The 20566-nt window shown below is 42.0% G+C and overlaps 1 protein-coding gene across 1 annotated transcript; it reads left to right on the top strand.

The window, feature by feature from the left end:
* The first annotated feature begins 16520 nt into the window (after positions 1-16520).
* On the top strand, positions 16521-19332 carry LOC145879955 (interferon gamma 1-like). Its single transcript, XM_082977234.1, has 4 exons — positions 16521-16875; positions 17608-17682; positions 18602-18796; positions 19216-19332. The coding sequence occupies exons 1-4, from the start codon at positions 16723-16725 to the stop codon at positions 19330-19332; spliced, it is 540 nt and encodes a 179-aa protein (XP_082833360.1). The 5' UTR covers positions 16521-16722.
* Positions 19333-20566: the final 1234 nt, after the last annotated feature.

The following is a 20566-nucleotide window of genomic DNA, read 5'->3' as shown; positions in this document are numbered from 1 at the left end:
GGCTACACATACTGAGACAGGGGGGCGCTGTTTCCCCTCGCTATGATGATTTCTTCGGTGAGATTTTGCCAATTTCGAATCGATGGAAAAATGATGAAAACACAGAGAGACGAAAGAGATTATGATTTAAAATGTTTTTATATATATTTGGGTAAGCCTGGCTTCCCTTAACATCGATGAATACACACCACTGCGAATATGTTTATCTGTGTATCTGATAAACATGCTCCATTGAAGAGATTAGGAATGAAAGATAGAGCCAACCTGTGGGTCACTCCTGAACATGATGAGTTATTTCAGCTAAGGAACAAAGCTTGGTCTGAAGACAGACAGTCAGACTGGTAGCTCTACTGACTGGCTCAACTTCAGACAACTTAGAAACACATGTACTACTTCCACTAGAATGGCTAAATAGAGCTATTTATGTTTATGACTCTCCTTTACTTTTTTAAGTGTTCTACTCTGCTCGCCATCACCTCGCTTAACCAGGTGTGCGTTTCTTTAGCCTCCAGATTAAAAAAGTCTCCAGTCATGTAAAATGACATAGAATTGTATGAAATGCGTTGATAAAAGGCCTTTTCCCGGATCCTAGGCTACTAAAAATGTTCCCCATGTGTAGAACTTCAGTAAGTGCCTCTACTCTTCTGCTCTTTGTCACTACGCAACTACGACGATATGCATGATGCTTTATTTTAGAGGAGATTTTTATTTCTCTTGCATTCCGCTACCTCAGAACTCCCCAGGTCACCCCCCCTCTCGTTCTCACTTTTTGTTACGGCCATTGGCGAAAATCTGATATCAACTTTGGAGGGGACAATTACATGAAATTTTCTCAAGAGCAATTCCTGAGGGGGACACCAAAAGTAGTGCTGTAACACATAGCCTACATTGTAAGATGGTAAATGTATATTGAGGAACCAAAGAAATAAGGTGTTTGCCGTACTCCTAACTACCGGTACCCAAAACTACACAACTACTCACAACAGCAATACCATTGCCTTTAACAAATCTTAGTTCAGTCACCAGTTTAAGTTGAGAGTGGGGGTATCCATGGCATTTTCCAATTATGTTCCTATTTTACAAGTAAAAAAAATGGAGAACCTTTCATAATGTTGCCAAACAAAGACTCAACAAACTTACCTGAGACTCCCTGTCTCTGCATATCTGTCCCCAACTCTGCTGTCTGTGTGCCATCTGTTGCCTGCTCTGCCTAATGACATCATTGTGAAACATTTCCATTAGAATTTCATTTCTTTCTTATGAACATTTTATCAACTAGTCTTTGAGATATTAGGGTACTAGAGTTCTTACTATGCGTTTTGGTGTTTTGAAAAGTACTCTGATGTCCGTCTTTTATTTTTCTGCCATTTTTCTACCTGGCTGGCTGGCTGGCTACACACACAGTGTGTAGGTTATTTACAGTAGGAGATGGGCTTCTATCATCTTCAATCATTCAATTTGGGCTTCGATCTAAAAGGTAGCTAGCAAATGTGAACCGGATTAAAATGACAAGAGTTGAAAGCTGTGTGAGTTCACCATTTACACAACATATGCTGCTACCTTTTGTAATTTTAATAGTTTGTTTCATATTGGCTGGCTTCCAACAATAGCTGAATTTGCAAAGATAGCGAGCACCAATTCAGTTTCAGTGGTGTATGCTATAATCTTTGCTACCCGGGTTAAATAAAGGTGAAATAAAATAAATAAATAAAAGTTCACTTGCGACAATTTAGCTTTTGCAACGAGACCATTAAATATATTTAAGACAATGGTAGAAGAGAGTGTAGTTCTGTTCAGGTTGGACTTCAGTTTATCGCTAACCTTATCACAGGGACTTTGAAGCACTAACTTACATCATCTGCATGCTGATTCCATCTTTGACGACGCCACATAAATGGAATAGGTACTAGCTAGTTTAATAGTTAATATTTGCGCGTTAGCTCTGCATATTCAGCCAGTGTGTGTGCGCGATTGACTGGATTAACCTCACGTCAGTTACGTAGCAAGCTAAGGAACTGGCAGTGGATCAAACCATTGTGAGGCAATGGGTGGGGGGGTCGCAATATTTTGAAAATTAAAAACGCGCTATTAAGTGTCTATAATCAGCTCAATTGCTTTCATTGCGTATTATTAATATTATTTAAATTACATAGTTATGTTTCAGTGATATATTGGGGGGGACAAATCATATTTTCCCAGGATGGGGGGGTCGTGTCCCCCCCGTCCCCCCCGGGACTTCCGCCCCTGGTTACGGCACCTCCCGATTTACACATTAACCACTGGACAAATCCAATCACTTATGAACCCAATGAGAAACAGCCGTTTGTGACGTGTAAACCAATCCATTCCATCCATCACTGCATCTTGTGATTTAATAGGTAATCAGCAATGTCTTGAACTAGGCACCCTATGTCCTTATAGCACAAAGTAGTGCACTCAAAGTAGTGCATTCAAAGTAGTGGTCAATGTAGTGCACTCAAAGTAGTGGTCAAAGTAGTGCACTCAAAGTAGTGCACTCAAAATAGTGCACTCAAAGTAGTGGTCAAAGTAGTGCACTCAAAGTAGTGGTCAAAGAAGTGCACTCTGTAGGGAGTAAGGTGCCATTTGGAACGTCTCCTGTGAGAAAGTAGTGCTCAGATTTCAGCCTTGTGAATCTACTGGTATTAAACCATGTGAAACTAAAAGCTGATAGACTCATTATTAATATACTGGTATTCAACCATGTGAAACTAAAAGCTGATAGACTCATTATTAATATACTGGTATTCAACCATGTGAAACTAAAAGCTGATAGACTCATTATTAATATACTGGTATTCAACCATGTGAAACTAAAAGCTGATAGACTCATTATTAATATACTGGTATTCAACCATGTGAAACTAAAAGCTGATAGACTCATTATTAATATACTGGTATTCAACCATGTGAAACTAAAAGCTGATAGACTCATTATTAATATACTGGTATTCAACCATGTGAAACTAAAAGCTGATAGACTCATTATTAATATACTGGTATTCAACCATGTGAAACTAAAAGCTGATAGACTCATTATTAATATACTGGTATTCAACCATGTGAAACTAAAAGCTGATAGACTCATTATTAATCTACTGGTATTCAACCATGTGAAACTAAAAGCTGATAGACTCATTATTAATATACTGGTATTCAACCATGTGAAACTAAAAGCTGATAGACTCATTATTAATATACTGGTATTCAACCATGTGAAACTAAAAGCTGATAGACTCATTATTAATATACTGGTATTCAACCATGTGAAACTAAAAGCTGATAGACTCATTATTAATATACTGGTATTCAACCATGTGAAACTAAAAGCTGATAGACTCATTATTAATATACTGGTATTCAACCATGTGAAACTAAAAGCTGATAGACTCATTATTAATATACTGGTATTCAACCATGTGAAACTAAAAGCTGATAGACTCATTATTAATATACTGGTATTCAACCATGTGAAACTAAAAGCTGATAGACTCATTATTAATCTACTGGTATTCAACCATGTGAAACTAAAAGCTGATAGACTCATTATTAATATACTGGTATTCAACCATGTGAAACTAAAAGCTGATAGACTCATTATTAATATACTGGTATTCAACCATGTGAAACTAAAAGCTGATAGACTCATTATTAATCTACTGGTATTAAACCATGTGAAACTAAAAGCTGATAGACTCATTATTAATATACTGGTATTCAACCATGTGAAACTAAAAGCTGATAGACTCATTATTAATATACTGGTATTCAACCATGTGAAACTAAAAAGTGTCTCATTTGTTTGTATTTACTCCCCCTAGTGGTATTATTCTATACCTCACATCTGATTTGAGATGTGGAGGGAGAGAAAGAAAGAGAGAGGAAGAGAAAGAGAGAGAGAGAGACAGAGAGTGTGTGTGAGAGAGAGACAGAGAGTGTGAGGGAGAGAGTGAGAGAGAGGGAGAGAGAGCGAGAGAGAGACAGAGAGAGAAAGAGAGACAGAGAAAGGGACAAAGAGAGGGACAGAAACAAAGAGAGAGGGACAGAGAGAGAGACTGAGAGAGAGACTGGGAGAGAGAGCGAGAGAGAGAGTGAGAGTGAGAGAGAGTGAGAGAGAGTGAGAGAGAGTGAGAGAAAGAGTGAGAGATAGAGAGTGAGTGAGGGAGAGAGAGGGAGTGAGGGAGAGAGAGGTAGAGAAAGCGAAACAGAGAAAGAGGGACAGAGAGAGAGTGAGTGAGAGAGAGATAGAGAGAGAGATTGATTGATATAGAGAGAATGAGAGAGAGAGAGAGGTGGAGAGTAAGAGAGAGAGAGAAAGAGAGTGAGGGTGAGAGAGAGCGAGAGAGATAGAGAGTAGATAGATAGAGAGAGCGCTATAGAGGGAGGGAGAGAGATAGAGGGAGAGGAGGGAGAGAGTGAGAGAGAGAGAGGAGGGAGAGAGTGAGAGAGAGTGAGAGTAAGAGAGAGAGAGAAAGAGAGTGAGGGTGAGAGAGGGAGAGAGAGGGAGAGAGAGATAGAAAGTAGATAGATAGATAGAGAGAGAGCGCTATAGAGGGAGGGAGAGAGGGAGAGAGAGAGGAGGGAGAGAGTGAGAGAGAGAGAGAAAGAGAGAGAGATGACAAAATAAGACCAGATTAAAGAAGAACAGTAGATGACTTTGTGTTGCTGTATGAAATATAGAAGCCATTTCCACCACATACAGTAATAGATACGTAAGTCATGTCATGGAGCCATTCTATACATTATCCTACATAGTAATCTGCAGCTCTCCTCTGAGGAGACAGCACATGCTTAGTTAATAGTTACTGTATGAAATGGCTTAGAAACGGAGTGCTGCTGAGGACCTGAGCTCCTCCATCCCACTCACTACCATCTGCCTGTGTGGCTCAGCTTGACTTCCTGGAAGGGGTCGGCCTCTGACACGACCATACCGATCTCAGACCACAAAACAACCCATTTTTCTCAGACCACAACCCTTGTTTAGGTGGGCTGCCTGAGATCAACTAGCATGCTTCTGCTACTGTTCTGGTGCACACGGCATGCAGGACACGGCAGGCCTTGCACTGTGGTCCCAGGGGCCAATACTGTTAAACATGCTGCACACTGACAGTTCTTGACTGGACTGTTAATAACACCCTGGGTAAGAACCATTGATGTGGAACTGAGTGTTACTGGCTGTCAACCACAGGTGACAACACTTTAGGTCAAATGAAAGGTGCTGTGACTTACTGTACATGATGGGATAAACTAACTATCTATTTAGTCACTTGTCACCTCACCAATCCTTTACTTTCCTCTAAGACGACCTCTGAACTGAGCATCTACTGGACTCACTCAGTAAGTCCTGAATCTACTGGACTCACTCAGTAACTCCTGAATCTACTGGACTCACTCAGTAACTCCTGAATCTACTGGACTCACTCAGTAACTCCTGTATCTACTGGACTCACTCAGTAACTCCTGAATCTACTGGACTCACTCAGTAACTCCTGAATCTACTGGACTCACTCAGTAACTCCTGAATCTACTGGACTCACTCAGTAACTCCTGAATCTACTGGACTCACTCAGTAACTCCTGAATCTACTGGACTCATTCAGTAACTCCTGCATCTACTGGACTCATTCAGTAACTCCTGAATCTACTGGACTCACTCAGTAACTCCTGAATCTACTGGACTCACTCAGTAACTCCTGAATCTACTGGACTCACTCAGTAACTCCTGAATCTACTGGACTCACTCAGTAACTCCTGAATCTACTGGACTCACTCAGTAACTCCTGAATCTACTGGACTCATTCAGTAACTCCTGCATCTACTGGACTCATTCAGTAACTCCTGAATCTACTGGACTCACTCAGTAACTCCTGAATCTACTGGACTCACTCAGTAACTCTACTGACAGGACAATATCATACCTACAGGACTGTACTGACAGGACAATATCATACCTACAGGACTGTACTGACAGGACAATATCATACCTACAGGACTGTACTGACAGGACAATATCATACCTACAGGACTGTACTGACAGGACAATATCATACCTACAGGACTGTACTGACAGGACAATATCATACCTACAGGACTGTACTGACAGGACAATATCATACCTACAGGACTGTACTGACAGGACAATATCATACCTACAGGACTGTACTGACAGGACAATATCATACCTACAGGACTGTACTGACAGGACAATATCATACCTACAGGACTGTACTGACAGGACAATAAACAAACTACATGCACAGCTGAAGCCTGGTATCCTGGTATCCTGCCACTGGTATCCTGCCACTGTTATCCTGCCACTGGTATCCTGGTATCCTGGTATCCTGCCACTGGTATCCTGCCACTGTTATCCTGCCACTGGTATCCTGCCACTGGTATCCTGCCACTGGTATCCTGCCACTGGTATCCTGGTATCCTGCCACTGGTATCCTGCCACTGGTATCCTGCCACTGGTATCCTGCCTGCACTATCTGAGCATCATTCTGTTAGACTCAGTCAGACAGCAGCAAACCACAAACTGCTTTACGGAAATACTCTCCACCAACACGCATGCCACTATGTCAGCCTCAGAGCCAATCGGAAACATTTCTCCTTCTCTCAGAACTGACTGACTGACTGGAGGAAACAGTTCTCCTTCTATAATCAGTGACTGAATGACTGGAAGAAAGGCCCTACGTGGGTATCAGTTACATCAGCAGTACGATGACAAGTAATCCACTTTGTGGTTGGACAGAAATAACTTTTATCTCTCTCTGTCAAATGATCATTTATCACTTGGTAAAGAGTTTATCAAATCCATCCCAATAAACATTTTGACAAACCATTTTGGATAACAACATTGATTGATACCATTAATAAAGTATTGCCATTCCATTGTTTTCTATTATTCTATGATACAAATATTGTATTTCATTTATTCTATAAGATAAAGATAAAATAACAAAGATAAGATAACATAAGATAACATAGGATAAAGATAAGATAACATAAAGATAACATAGGATAAAGATAAGATAACATAAAGATAAGACAAATATGAAGATAAGATAACATAAAGATAAGATAACATAAGACAACATAAAGATAAGACAACATAAAGATAAGATAACATAAGACAAAGCTGAAGATAAGATAACATAAAGATAAGACAACATAAAGATAAGATAACATAAGATAAAGCTGAAGATAAGATAACATAAAGATAAGACAAATATGAAGATAAGATTACATAAAGATAAGATAACATAAGACAAATATGAAGATAAGATAACATAAAGATAAGATAACATAAGACAACATAAAGATAAGATAACATAAAGATAATACAACATAAAGATAAGATAACATAAGATAAAGCTGAAGATAAGATAACATAAAGATAAGACAAATATGAAGATAAGATTACATAAAGATAAGATAAGATAAGACAAAGCTGAAGATAAGATAACATAAAGATAAGATAACATAAAGATAAGATAACATAAGACAAAGCTGAAGATAAGATAACATAAAGATAAGACAACATAAAAATAAGATAACATAAGACAAAGCTGAAGATAAGATAACATAAACATAAGATAACATAAGATAAAGGTGAAGATAAGATTACATAACATGACATAAAGATAAGATGACATGACATAAAGAATAGATTAGATAAAGATAAGATAACATGACATAACATAAAGAATAGATTAGATTAGATAAAGATAAGAGATATACTTTCATTTTGGTAGAAATAGCTGAGTGCTACACATCATCATACTTCCTGTGGGGAATTCAGGAAGTGTAGCAGCCACAGTGAAACTTTTACCTTGGTAAGACAATGAACTGTGGTTTGGAAATAACTTTGCTGCTACACACCTTCAATTTCTAGTAATGCTTACAGCACGAAAACTCAGACTCTCGATGCATCCCAAATCTCACCATGTTCACTATATAGTTCACTACTTTTGACCAGGGCCCATAGGGTAGTGCATTATGTAGGGAATAGGGTGCCATTTGACCAGGGCCCATAGGGTAGTGCACTATGTAGGGAATAGGGTGCCATTTGACCAGGGCCCATAGGGTAGTGCACTATGTAGGGAATAGGGTGCCATTTGACCAGGGCCCATAGGGTAGTGCACTATGTAGGGAATAGGGAGGCATTTGGGATGTATTATTGTTGATGCAAATGTGCAATTTTTACAAGAACAACTCTCCTATATATCACACCAACTCAGCCCAGGTTTACTCCTATATATCACACCAACTCAGCCCAGGTTACCTCCTATATATCACACCAACTCAGCCCAGGTTACCTCCTATATATCACACCAACTCAGCCCAGGTTTACTCCTATATATCACACCAACTCAGCCCAGGTTACCTCCTATATATCACACCAACTCAGCCCAGGTTTACTCCTATATATCACACCAACTCAGCCCAGGTTACCTCCTATATATCACACCAACTCAGCCCATGTTACCTCCTATATATCACACCAACTCAGCCCAGGTTTACTCCTATATATCACACCAACTCAGCCCAGGTTTACTCCTATATATCACACCAACTCAGCCCAGGTTTACTCCTATATATCACACCAACTCAGCCCAGGTTTACTCCTATATATCACACCAACTCAGCCCAGGTTTACTCCTATATATCACACCAACTCAGCCCAGGTTTACTCCTATATATCACACCAACTCAGCCCAGGTTTACTCCTATATATCACACCAACTCAGCCCAGGTTTACTCCTATATATCACACCAACTCAGCCCAGGTTTACTCCTATATATCACACCAACTCAGCCCAGGTTTACTCCTATATATCACACCAACTCAGCCCAGGTTACCTCCTATATATCACACCAACTCAGCCCAGGTTTACTCCTATATATCACACCAACTCAGCGCAGGTTTACTCCTGTATATCACACCAACTCAGCCCAGGTTACCTCCTATATATCACACCAACTCAGCCCAGGTTACCTCCTATATATCACACCAACTCAGCCCAGGTTTACTCCTATATATCACACCAACTCAGCCCAGGTTACCTCCTATATATCACACCAACTCAGCCCAGGTTTACTCCTATATATCACACCAACTCAGCCCAGGTTACCTCCTATATATCACACCAACTCAGCCCAGGTTACCTCCTATATATCACACCAACTCAGCCCAGGTTACCTCCTATATATCACACCAACTCAGCCCAGGTTACCTCCTATATATCACACCATCTCAGCCCAGGTTACCTCCTATATATCACACCAACTCAGCACAGGTTACCTCCTATATATCACAACAACTCAGCCCAGGTTTACTCCTATATATCACACCAACTCAGCCCAGGTTACCTCCTATATATCACACCAACTCAGCACAGGTTACCTCCTATATATCACACCAACTCATATGTATTTTTCCAATGCAGTTCCTCTCTACACGTCATCCATAAGGCCACTGTGACCTCACAACATATAGAGTTTCTGTGCAAATAGATCAATAAAGGTAGGATTGTATTGTATTGCAGATGTATTGGTCCTGAAAACGTTGTTAAGGCTGTTGTCAAAGTTATTTGAGGTAAAAGAGATGAGGCTGTTGAACAAGTGGATAAGTTCCAAATGGAACTCTATTCCCTTTTTAGTGCACTAATTTCATAGTCCATAGGGTAGTGCACTACTTTAGACCAGGGCCCATAGGGTAGTGCACTACTTTAGACCAGGGCCCATAGGGTAGTGCACTACTTTAGACCAGGCCCCAAAGGGTAGTGCACTACTTTAGACCAGGGCCCATAGGGTAGTGCACAACTTTAGACCAGGGCCCATTGGGTAGTGCACTACTTTAGACCAGGACCCATAGGGTAGTGCACAACTTTAGACCAGGGCCCATTGGGTAGTGCACTACTTTAGACCAGGACCCATAGGGTAGTGCACTACTTTAGACCAGGGCCCATAGGGTAGTTCACTACTTTAGACCAGGGCCCATTGGGTAGTGCACTACTTTAGACCAGGACCCATAGGGTAGTGCACTATATAAGGATTAGGGTGCAGGCTTTGAGTGAAAGCAGTGTGTGTACTGAGCGGAATAGTGAGCGGGGGAGAAAAGTGTCTTTCTGTGCATCATGGTTGGAACCACAACTGGTTCCTAATATTTCCTACTCCACATCATCATAACTATCTAAAAGACTAACCACAGCTGGTTATTAGTAGTGCCTTCTCCATGTCATCAGCATTATCTATAGGATTAACCACAGCTGGTTATTAGTAGTGCCTTCTCCATGTCATCAGCATTATCTATAGGACTAACCACAGCTGGTTATTAGTAGTGCCTTCTCCATGTCATCAGCATTATCTATAGGATTAACCACAGCTGGTTATTAGTAGTGCCTTCTCCATGTCATCAGCATTATCTATAGGACTAACCACAGCTGGTTATTAGTAGTGCCTTCTCCATGTCATCAGCATTATCTATAGGACTAACCACAGCTGGTTATTAGTAGTGCCTTCTCCATGTCATCAGCATTATCTATAGGACTAACCACAGCTGGTTATTAGTAGTGCCTTCTCCATGTCATCAGCATTATCTATAGGACTAACCACAGCTGGTTATTAGTAGTGCCTTCTCCATGTCATCAGCATTATCTATAGGACTAACCACAGCTGGTTATTAGTAGTGCCTTCTCCATGTCATCAGCATTAATGTGTCTTCTGCAGTTAACCCAACCCCTCTGAATCAGAGAGGGGGGCTGCTTTAATCGACATCCAAGGCACCTGGGGAACAGTGGCTTAACTGCCGTGTTCAGGGAGGAATATTTAAACAACAACGTTTTTTACCTTGTCAGCTTGGAGATTCTATCCAGCAACCTTTCAGTTGCTGGCCCAACGCCTCTACCCTCCAGGCCACCTGCCGCCCCCCCCCATAGGATTAACCACAGCTGGTTACTAGTAGTTCCTACTCCACATCATCAGCATTATCTATAGGATTAACCACAGCTGGTTACTAGTAGTGCCTTCTCCACATCATCAGCATTATCTATAGGATTAACCACAGCTGGTTATTAGTAGTGCCTTCTCCACATCATCAGCATTATCTATAGGACTAACCACAGCTGGTTACTAGTAGTTCCTACTCCATGTCAACAGCATTATCTATAGGATTAACCACAGCTGGTTACTAGTAGTTCCTACTCCACATCATCAGCATTATCTATAGGATTAACCACAGCTGGTTACTAGTAGTTCCTACTCCACATCATCAGCATTATCTATAGGATTAACCACAGCTGGTTACTAATAGTTCCTACTCCATGTCATCAGCATTATCTATAGGATTAACCACAGCTGGTTACTAGTAGTTCCTACTCCACATTATCAGCATTATCTATAGAATTAACCACAGCTGGTTACTAGTAGTTCCTACTCCATGTCATCAACATTATCTACAGGATTAACCACAGCTGGTTACTAGTAGTTCCTACTCAACGTCATCAGCATTATCTATAGGATTAACCACAGCTGGTTACTAGTAGTTCCTACTCCACATCATCAGCATTATCTATAGGATTAACCACAGCTGGTTACTAGTAGTTCCTACTCCACATCATCAGCATTATCTTTAGGATTAACCACAGCTGGTGACTAGTAGTTCCTACTCCACATCATCAGCATTATCTATAGGATTAACCACAGCTGGTTACTAGTAGTTCCTACTCCACATATTCAGCATTATCTATAGGATTAACCACAGCTGGTGACTAGTAGTTCCTACTCCACATCATCAGCATTATCTATAGGATTAACCACAGCTGGTTACTAGTATTTCCTACTCCACATCATCAGCATTATCTATAGGATTAACCACAGCTGGTCACTAGTAGTTCCTACTCCACATCATCAGCATTATCTATAGGATTAACCACAGCTGGTTACTAGTAGTTCCTACTCCACATCATCAGCATTATCTATAGGATTAACCACAGGTGGTTACTAGTAGTTCCTACTCCACATCATCAGCATTATCTATAGGATTAACCACAGCTGGTTACTAGTAGGTCCTACTCCACATCATCAGCATGATAATGATGGGTAGTGGAGGTGGTAGGTAATTAGACATGTCTCTGGGTAGTGGAGGTGGTAGGTATTTAGACATGTCTCTGGGTAGTGGAGGTGGTAGGTAATTAGACATGTCTCTGGGTAATGGAGGTGGTAGGTATTTAGACATGTCTCTGGGTAGTGGAGGTGGTAGGTAATTAGACATGTCTCTGGGTAGTGGAGGTGGTAGGTATTTAGACATGTCTCTGGGTAGTGGAGGTGGTAGGTATTTAGACATGTCTCTGGGTAGTGGAGGTGGTAGGTATTTAGAAATGTCTCTGGTGGTTGAGCCACAGCTGGTTACTGTTAGTGCTCACGTTCCATGATTGTCTATCTATTCTACAGGGTTACAAAATATGGTTACCATATACAGTACATTTCCCATATAACATATACACAGTGCTGTAAAGTACTTAAGTAGAAATAATTTAAAGTACTACTTAACTTCAGGATCAGTGTCCCCCCGTGGACGGTTGAGCTAACGTAGGCTAATGCGATTAGCATGTTGTTGTGCGTAACCAGATCATTTCCCAGGACATAGATATATTGACAGAAAGCTTAAATTCTTGTTAATCTAACTGCACTGTCCAATTTACAGTAGCTATTACAGTGAAGTAATGGCATGCTATTGTTTGAGGAGAGTGCACAGTTTTGAAGTTATTAATAAACCAATTAGGCACATTTGGGCAGTCTTGATACAACAGATATGCAATGGTTCATTGGATCAGTCTAAAACTTTGCAAATACACTGCTGCCATCTAGTTGCCATAATCTAAATTGTGACTGGGTTGGAATAATACATTATGGCCTTTCTCTTGCATTTCAAAGATGATGGTACAACAACAAAAAATAGTTTTTTTCTTTGTATTATATTTTACCAGATCTAATGTGTTGTATTTGCCAACATTCCTCTCACATTTTCACAAACTTCAAAGTGTTTCCTTTCAAACGGTATCAAGAATATGCATATCCTTGCTTCAAGTCCTGAGCTACAGGCAGTTAGATTTGAGTAATTTTAGGTCGAAATTGATAAAAAAGTTGTTTTCATGCGTATCTGTACTTTACTATTTATATTTTTGATAACGTTTACCTTTAATTCACTACGTTCCTAAAGAAAATAATGTACTTTTTACTCTATACGTTTTTGTCATATCATTTTGAATGCTTAGCAGGACAGGAAAATGGTCCCATTCACGTACTTATCAAGAGAACATCCCTGGTCATCACTACTGAGGTATGACAATTGGGCACTTTTTCCACCAATGTATATACAGGATAACATACAGTACTGTACATTACATTATATAACATAGATCACATCAGTACATTACATTATATAACATAGATAACATACAGTACATTACATTATATAACATATATAACATAATGTCAGAGCATTTATCATTTTTAATAAAACGTCATTTCTTTTCCATTTTTTCCATTTCAGTCATTTATCAGACGCCCTTATCCAGAGAGACTTACATCATTGCATTCATATTAAGATAGCTAGGTGACAAAACAACCTATCACAATCGTAGCAAGTAGATTTTCCCTCAACAAAGTAGCCAGTGGTAGCAGGAAAAGACAAGGGCATTAGCTGAGAAGACAGATTGGCATACTCCTAATCACCAGCCTCTGACAACAGTATCTACACTCTTAGAAAAAAGGCTTCCAAAAGGGTTCTTCGGTTCTTTTCAACCCTTTGAGATCCATGTAGAACCCTTTATACAGAGGGTTCTACATGGAACTCAAAATGGTTCTACCTGCGACCAAAAACTGTTTTTCGAAAGGTTTCTCCATGAGGACAGCCGAAACACCCTTTTAGGTTCTAGATACCTGTCACCTTCTGACCATAGAAAGCTTTTATTTTCTATGGTAGAGTAGGTCAGAGCGTGACATGGGGTTTTGTCTAGTTTATTTATTTCTATGTTGGTTCTAGTTTCTTTTTTCTATGTTGGGGCTTTGTCTAGTTTCTGTATTTCTATGTGGGGTTCTAGTTTCTGTATTTCGATGTTTATTTGGGGGGATGATCTCCAATTAGAGGCAGCTGGTCATCGTTGTCTCTAATTGGGGATCATATTTAAGTTGTTGGTTTTCCCACTAGGTTTTGTGGGAGATTATTTTGAGTAAGTGTATGTTGCACCTCTTCGTCACGGTTTGTTGTTTTGTTCATTAGTTTATTTGTATGTCTTGCATAGTTTCACAGTTACAATAAAACACAGTAAAATGTGGAATGATACACACGCTGCGCTTTGGTCTCCATCATACGACAAACGTTACAGAATCTCCCACCACCAACGGACCAAGCAGCGTGGTCAGGAGGACTGGACCTGGGAGGAAATCCTGGATGGGGCAGGACCCTGGACAAGGCCCGGGGAGTATCGCCGTCCAAAGGAGGAGATTGAAGCAGCGAGAGCAGAACGCTGATATTACGAGGCGTTATACCATCAAGGCAAGCAGGCGGAGACAGCGAGAGAGGAACGGCGACAACACGAAGAACTAGCATGGCAACGACGGAAGCCCGAAAGGCAGCTCCCCCCAAAATGTTTTTTTGGGGGGGGACACGGGGAGTTTGGTGGAGTCAGGTTTGGGACCTGAGCCAACTCCTCGTGCTTACTGTGGAGAGCTGAGGGGTGAACCAGAGCCAGTCAGGGAGACAAGTGAGGAACTCGACGCAAGATTCCGGAGAGAGGTGTTGGCATTGAGAGCGCTGCAGAGCGGGCGTGCTGAGGAGCGTGACACCAGTCCGGTGTCATATGCACCAGTTTCACGCATCTGGCCTTCAGTGCACCTCCTGAGTCTGGTATGTCTTGTGTCTCCTCCACGCACTCGCTTGAGGGAGCGTGTGACCTGTCAGGCACCATGTTTTGCGGTGATATGCACGGTGTCTCCAGTGCGCATTCACAGCCCAGTGTGTCCTGTGCCAGCGCCCCGCACTTGCCGGGCTAAAGTGAGCATCCAGCCAGGACGGATTGTGCCAGCCCTACGCTTCAGACCTCCAGTGCGCCTCCACAGCCCAGTACGCCCTGTGCCTGCTCCTCATACTCGCCCTGAAGTGCCTGTCACCAGTCTGGCACCACCTGTGCCAGCCCCACGCATCAGGCCTCCAGTGCACCTGCCCAGTCCGGGGTGTCCTGTTCCTGCTCCCAGCACTCACCCTGAGGTGCGTGTTACCAGTCTGGCACCACCTGTGCCAACCCCACGCATCAGGCCTCCAGTGCACATTCCCAGTCCAGAGCTTCCGGCGACAGTTGCCAGTCCAGAGCTTCCGGCGACAGTTCCCAGTCCAGAGCGTCCGGCGACAGTTCCCAGTCCAGAGCTTCCGGCGACAGTTCCCAGTCCGGAGCCTCCTGAGGCGGCGGCCCACAGTCCGGAGCCTCCAGCGATATTCTGCAGTCCAGAGCCTCCGGCGATGATCCGCAGTCCGGTGACACGAAAGCGGAGGGATCAGCTGGCAGAGCGGGGGCTATGCCCCGAACCGGAGCCACCTCTTATGCTGGGGGATAAGCAGGATGAGAGGGTTCTTTGTCCTGCACCAGAACCGCCTCCGATGCAGGAGAATCCGCGGGATGAGAATGTTCTTTGTCCTGCACCAGAGCCGCCACCAACATTAGACACCCACCCTAACCCTTTTTTTGTTTAGGGTTTTGTGTTCAGGGTCCGCACTTTGGGGGGGGGGGGGGGTACTGTCACGTTCTGACCATAGAAAGCTTTTATTTTCTATGGTAGAGTAGGTCAGGGCGTGACAGGGGGTTTTGTCTACTTTATTTATTTCTATGTTGGTTCTAGTTTCTTTTTTCTATCTTGGGGGTTTCTAGTTTCTGTATTTCTATGTTGTTTTTTGGGGGGATGATCTCCAATTAGAGGCAGCTGGTCATCGTTGTCTCTAATTGGGGATCATATTTAAGTTGTTGGTTTTCCCACTAGGTTTTGTGGGAGATTATTTTGAGTAAGTATATGTTGCACCTCTTCGTCACGGTTTGTTGTTGTGTTCATTAGTTTATTTGTATGTCTTGCATAGTTTCACAGTGACAATAAAATGTGGAAAGTTACACACGCTGTGCATTGGTCTCCATCATATGACAAACGTGACAATACCAACCTCTTTTTCTTCACGTCACTCACCAAACTGACTCACCCCGCTCCCCCACCCCCATAGTGGCCCTTCCAAAAAATCCCTCGAAAATGACCTGATCTGAGGTAGCTGGGGGGGTACTGAGGAAGAGTCACCCATTTAGGAGCAGAACACCTCTGATTTAAAGGAAACCTACCGAGAAGAGGAACCCACAAACCCCAAAACCTCCGTAACCTCTAACCATCATCGCTGTCTCCAGCAGACTCTGCTGCTGCACAGCTCTCTGTCTCACATATAAATAAACCCCAGAGAGACACCAGGCCACCATTACTGACTCACATTGACACTCCATCTACAGACGGGTACAGTCAACATAGACTCCACAGTTTAACTCTAAAAGGACTCCTTGAAAGACTTCTCAAAGACTTCGAAAGGCTTCTCAAGGGCATATTTTGATATATTTTACGAGGCTTTTGTTCTGTGGATTGAAAGAACGTGAGCCACTGTAACCAGGATAATAATATGAATTCAGCCCTGGATCTTGTTGTGGTAGTATGGTTGGGATTCTGCTCTGTTGTGGTTCTGGGACGCCCCCACCACTCTGGCTCTGGCCATGGGCCCAGCTTCGTGTCCAGAATCATAGAGGAGGACATCGAAACCCTGCAAGGCCCTTTGGTGAGTTACAATAGAAAGCCTTAAACCTGTTTAAACTGATTTCTCTGGTCCGTGGTCATGGATGTGTCCCAAATAGCACCTTATTCAGTTTATAGCACACTACTTTGGTCATATACCACAAACACCCGAGGTGCCTTCTTGCTATTATAAATAGTTTACCGATGTAAATTAGAACCATAAATAAGTCATTTTTTGTGATGTAGGGTCTGATATACCACATCTTTCAGCCAATCAGCATTCAGGGCTCGACCCACCCGGTTGATAATATGTTATAATGCCTAATGCATGTCGTACTATGACAGTCCTGTCCTGTACTACTGAGAGGTTCCCTTCTCCTGGCCTTCATCAGATGACAAACAACAAACTTACAGTCAATTTACAGACGTCTTGGGATTTTATCACTTCTTTATCTGGGTCTCAAAGTTTCATGCAAATGTTCAAAGCCCCCCAAGGGTTAGATGTGGGCTATGATGTTTACAGTTACAGTAGCCTAGTTCCCACCATCAGAGAGAACCATAGACTACAGTGAGGTCGCCCCCTAGGGGGAGGAGAGGGAAAGGTGGCCTGAGTTACATCATTTGATTATGATGGCGAAAGCAGTAAATTAAAGGGATGTATTTTCCAACTTCATGATGTACACATTTTAAAAAAGGCAAGAACTATATGATAAATTGTTCTTAAAACTCTGCTTGAGTCTGTGTACTAAATGACAAATGTACTCATTTTATTCAGGATCTGCTGGACACCAACTTGGTCAGCCAACCTGTCTTCCTAGAGCTCATGAGAGAGCTTGATGGCAAGTTTGAGGTAAATATCTCATATTCATTTCAGTTTTTCAACAAATGTTACTGAACTCAAAAAGTTCTGTACATAGTTGAATTTTTCAGTTTTAAAGCCAACATGATTTGTATATTCAACCTGCTGGCCCTGCTATTATAGATTCCACCTGCTGGCCCTGCTGCTGTATATTCAACCTGTTGGCCCTGCTATTATAGATTCAACCTGCTGGCCTTGCTATTATAGATTCAACATGCTGGCCCTGCTGCTGTATATTCTACATGCTGGCCCTGCTATTATAGATTCAACCTGCTGGCCCTGCTGTTGTAGATTCAACCTGATGGCTCTGTCAACCTCCTGGCCCTGCTGTTGTAGATTCAAACTGATGGCCCTGCTGTTGTAGATTCAACCTGCTGGCCTGCTATTTTAGATTCAAACTGCTGCCACTGCTATTGTAGATTCAAACTGCTGGCCCTGCTATTGTAGATTCAACCTCCTGGCCCTGCTATTGTAGATTCAACCTCCTGGCCCTGCTGTTGTAGATTCAAACTGATGGCCCTGCTGTTGTAGATTCAACCTGCTGGCCTGCTATTTTAGATTCAAACTGCTGCCACTGCTATTGTAGATTCAAACTGCTGGCCCTGCTATTGTAGATTCAACCTCCTGGCCCTGCCATTGTAGATTCAACCTGCTGGCCCTGCTATTGTAGATTCAACCTGCTGGCCCTGTCAACCTGCTGTCACATGTACTGAGGACGAACTCATTGTTAATGGTGTGCCTTTTTTCTCTCTTTCTCTCTCTCTCTCTTTCTCTCTCTCTCTGTCGCTCTCTCTTTCTCTCTCTCTGTCTGTCTCTCATTCTCTCTCTCTATTCATCTCTCTCTCTGTCTTTCTCTCTCTCTCTCTCTCCCTCTCGCTCCTCTCCCCTTTTGTGGTCTTCTCTCCATTAGAAGCATGAACAGTGGCTGCTCCTGAATGCCACTCTGGACGTGTACCTAAACATCTTCTCCAACATGCTGAAGGAGAACTATCCAGAGGAAGTCAAGCAGGGCCTCAGCAGACTCCGTGGGAAGGTGGAGGATCTGAAGAGGAGCTACTACCAGGACAGACTGAAGATGAAGATACAGGCTCTGGCAGACATTAAGGTCAAAAGACTAAACTAAGATATTCACTTATTCTGTTTGCATCCCAAATGGCATCCTATTCCCTATATAGTGCACTACTTTTAACCAGAGCCCTATAGACAGTGCACTATATCGGGAATATGGTACCATATGGTACCAAAAAAATGAATTGTGTGTGAGAGAAAGAGAGAGTGAGAGAGAGATTGAGAGAAAGTGTGTGAGAGAGAGAGCGAGAGAGAGAGAGAGAGAGAGAGAGAGAGAGAGAGAGAGAGAGAGAGAGAGAGAGAGAGAGAGAGAGAGAGAGTAAATGTGTGCTTGTGTGTCTCATAGTTTTTAAAAAGTCCATTGTTGTCTGAATGCCGTCTTCCAAGTGTGGACACTCCACTGGTCAGGTCAAGATGATGACGTCTCTCTAAATGTATGTTGTGACTTCTGTTTAGACCAATGATGCTGTTGTCCAGAGGAAGGCTGTGAACGAGTTCAAAGAGGTCTACCAGAGAGCTTCCCAGCTGGGGACCTGTCTCCATCAGAGAGCCGAGATTGAAACACAGAGCTGATACCAGACAGAACCACCAACTGACTGATTGAAGACAGAGGGGACTACAGACTGTAATACATTAGGAAAGTGTGATGTCATTTCACTGCCGGTATCCACTTCAAGCGCAAAACCTGCAGAAATAAAAACGCAACCGAACACCTTCATAAAAGGGGTAACAGTCACTTTCCCAACGTTTACTTAACAACTGCCTCACAGCTTCCTCACCTACTGGTCACCACGCTTGTTCACGGTGCTATTTATTTAACTTAAACATAACTTAACATATTTATTATAAATTTAAGTGCAATGACATAATGTTAGTATTTATAGTAGTGAATATTTAGCAACTTTGTATGAAGGGAATTTCCATTGGTCCTTATAACAGTGGTAATGTGGTACTATTTGATTTGATATCATAGTTCACAATCAATGGATCATATGTACTGTATTTATATCCTGGAAATAAATTCACCTTGAAAATATATCCTGTTACATGTCTTGAGTCTGGTTTTTAAAAATGTGTTTTTTATCCATTTTCCAATTAGGATTCTATGTTACTGAAGTGCTGTTCTTTCTTAATTCTCTTCGTCTTAATTAGTTATTTTCTATTTCTTGGTCATTTTAATAATGGATGTAGAAAGCATCCAGTTTATTTCCTGATGTGAATTAAATTATGCTGAGTCACATTATTTCAGATTGTGGTTCTGGAGCTGTAAAGGTCAGACCATTCATTTGATTGTGTCCTGAGATGAGTGTGTTGTAGGAACCTTTAACTCAGATCCCACATTTCCGTGTTGTCACCTGACGTGTATTGGGGTTGCGCGGCTGGTCTACACAGAAACCCCAACTTGTCGTCCTTTCTGAGGTGACAGAGTGACACCATCAATACTAGAGATGAACCATTTCTCTCTCATGGAAACTGACTAGTATCTGTTGAGTTCCAGTGTAAAGTTGACACATTCACCCACAAATGCCATTGATGAGATGGATATACCACTGAGTCATGCTGCCTTGGCTTCTCTGGGTTGTATTTATATGTGGGAGTGTCCTTCAACAGAGTGCAGCTCTGAAGACGACAGTTGGAGGTTACAGGGGTCAACATGGACTTATGATTGTAGAAGAGGATGATTAAAAAATACTACATTCATTACAATTTGTGTGAAAGTGATACAACTGAAAAAGCCTGGGTGTCACTAGAAACTAGCAACTAGCCTGAATAAGCAAAAGTGGTTCCTTGTTAAATCAAACCACAT

Source organism: Salmo salar, chromosome 07 (assembly GCF_965601325.2).
Source record: "Salmo salar chromosome 07, fSalSal1, whole genome shotgun sequence".
Lineage (NCBI taxonomy): Eukaryota > Metazoa > Chordata > Actinopteri > Salmoniformes > Salmonidae > Salmo > Salmo salar.
This window is presented reverse-complemented; position numbering and strand designations above follow the sequence as displayed.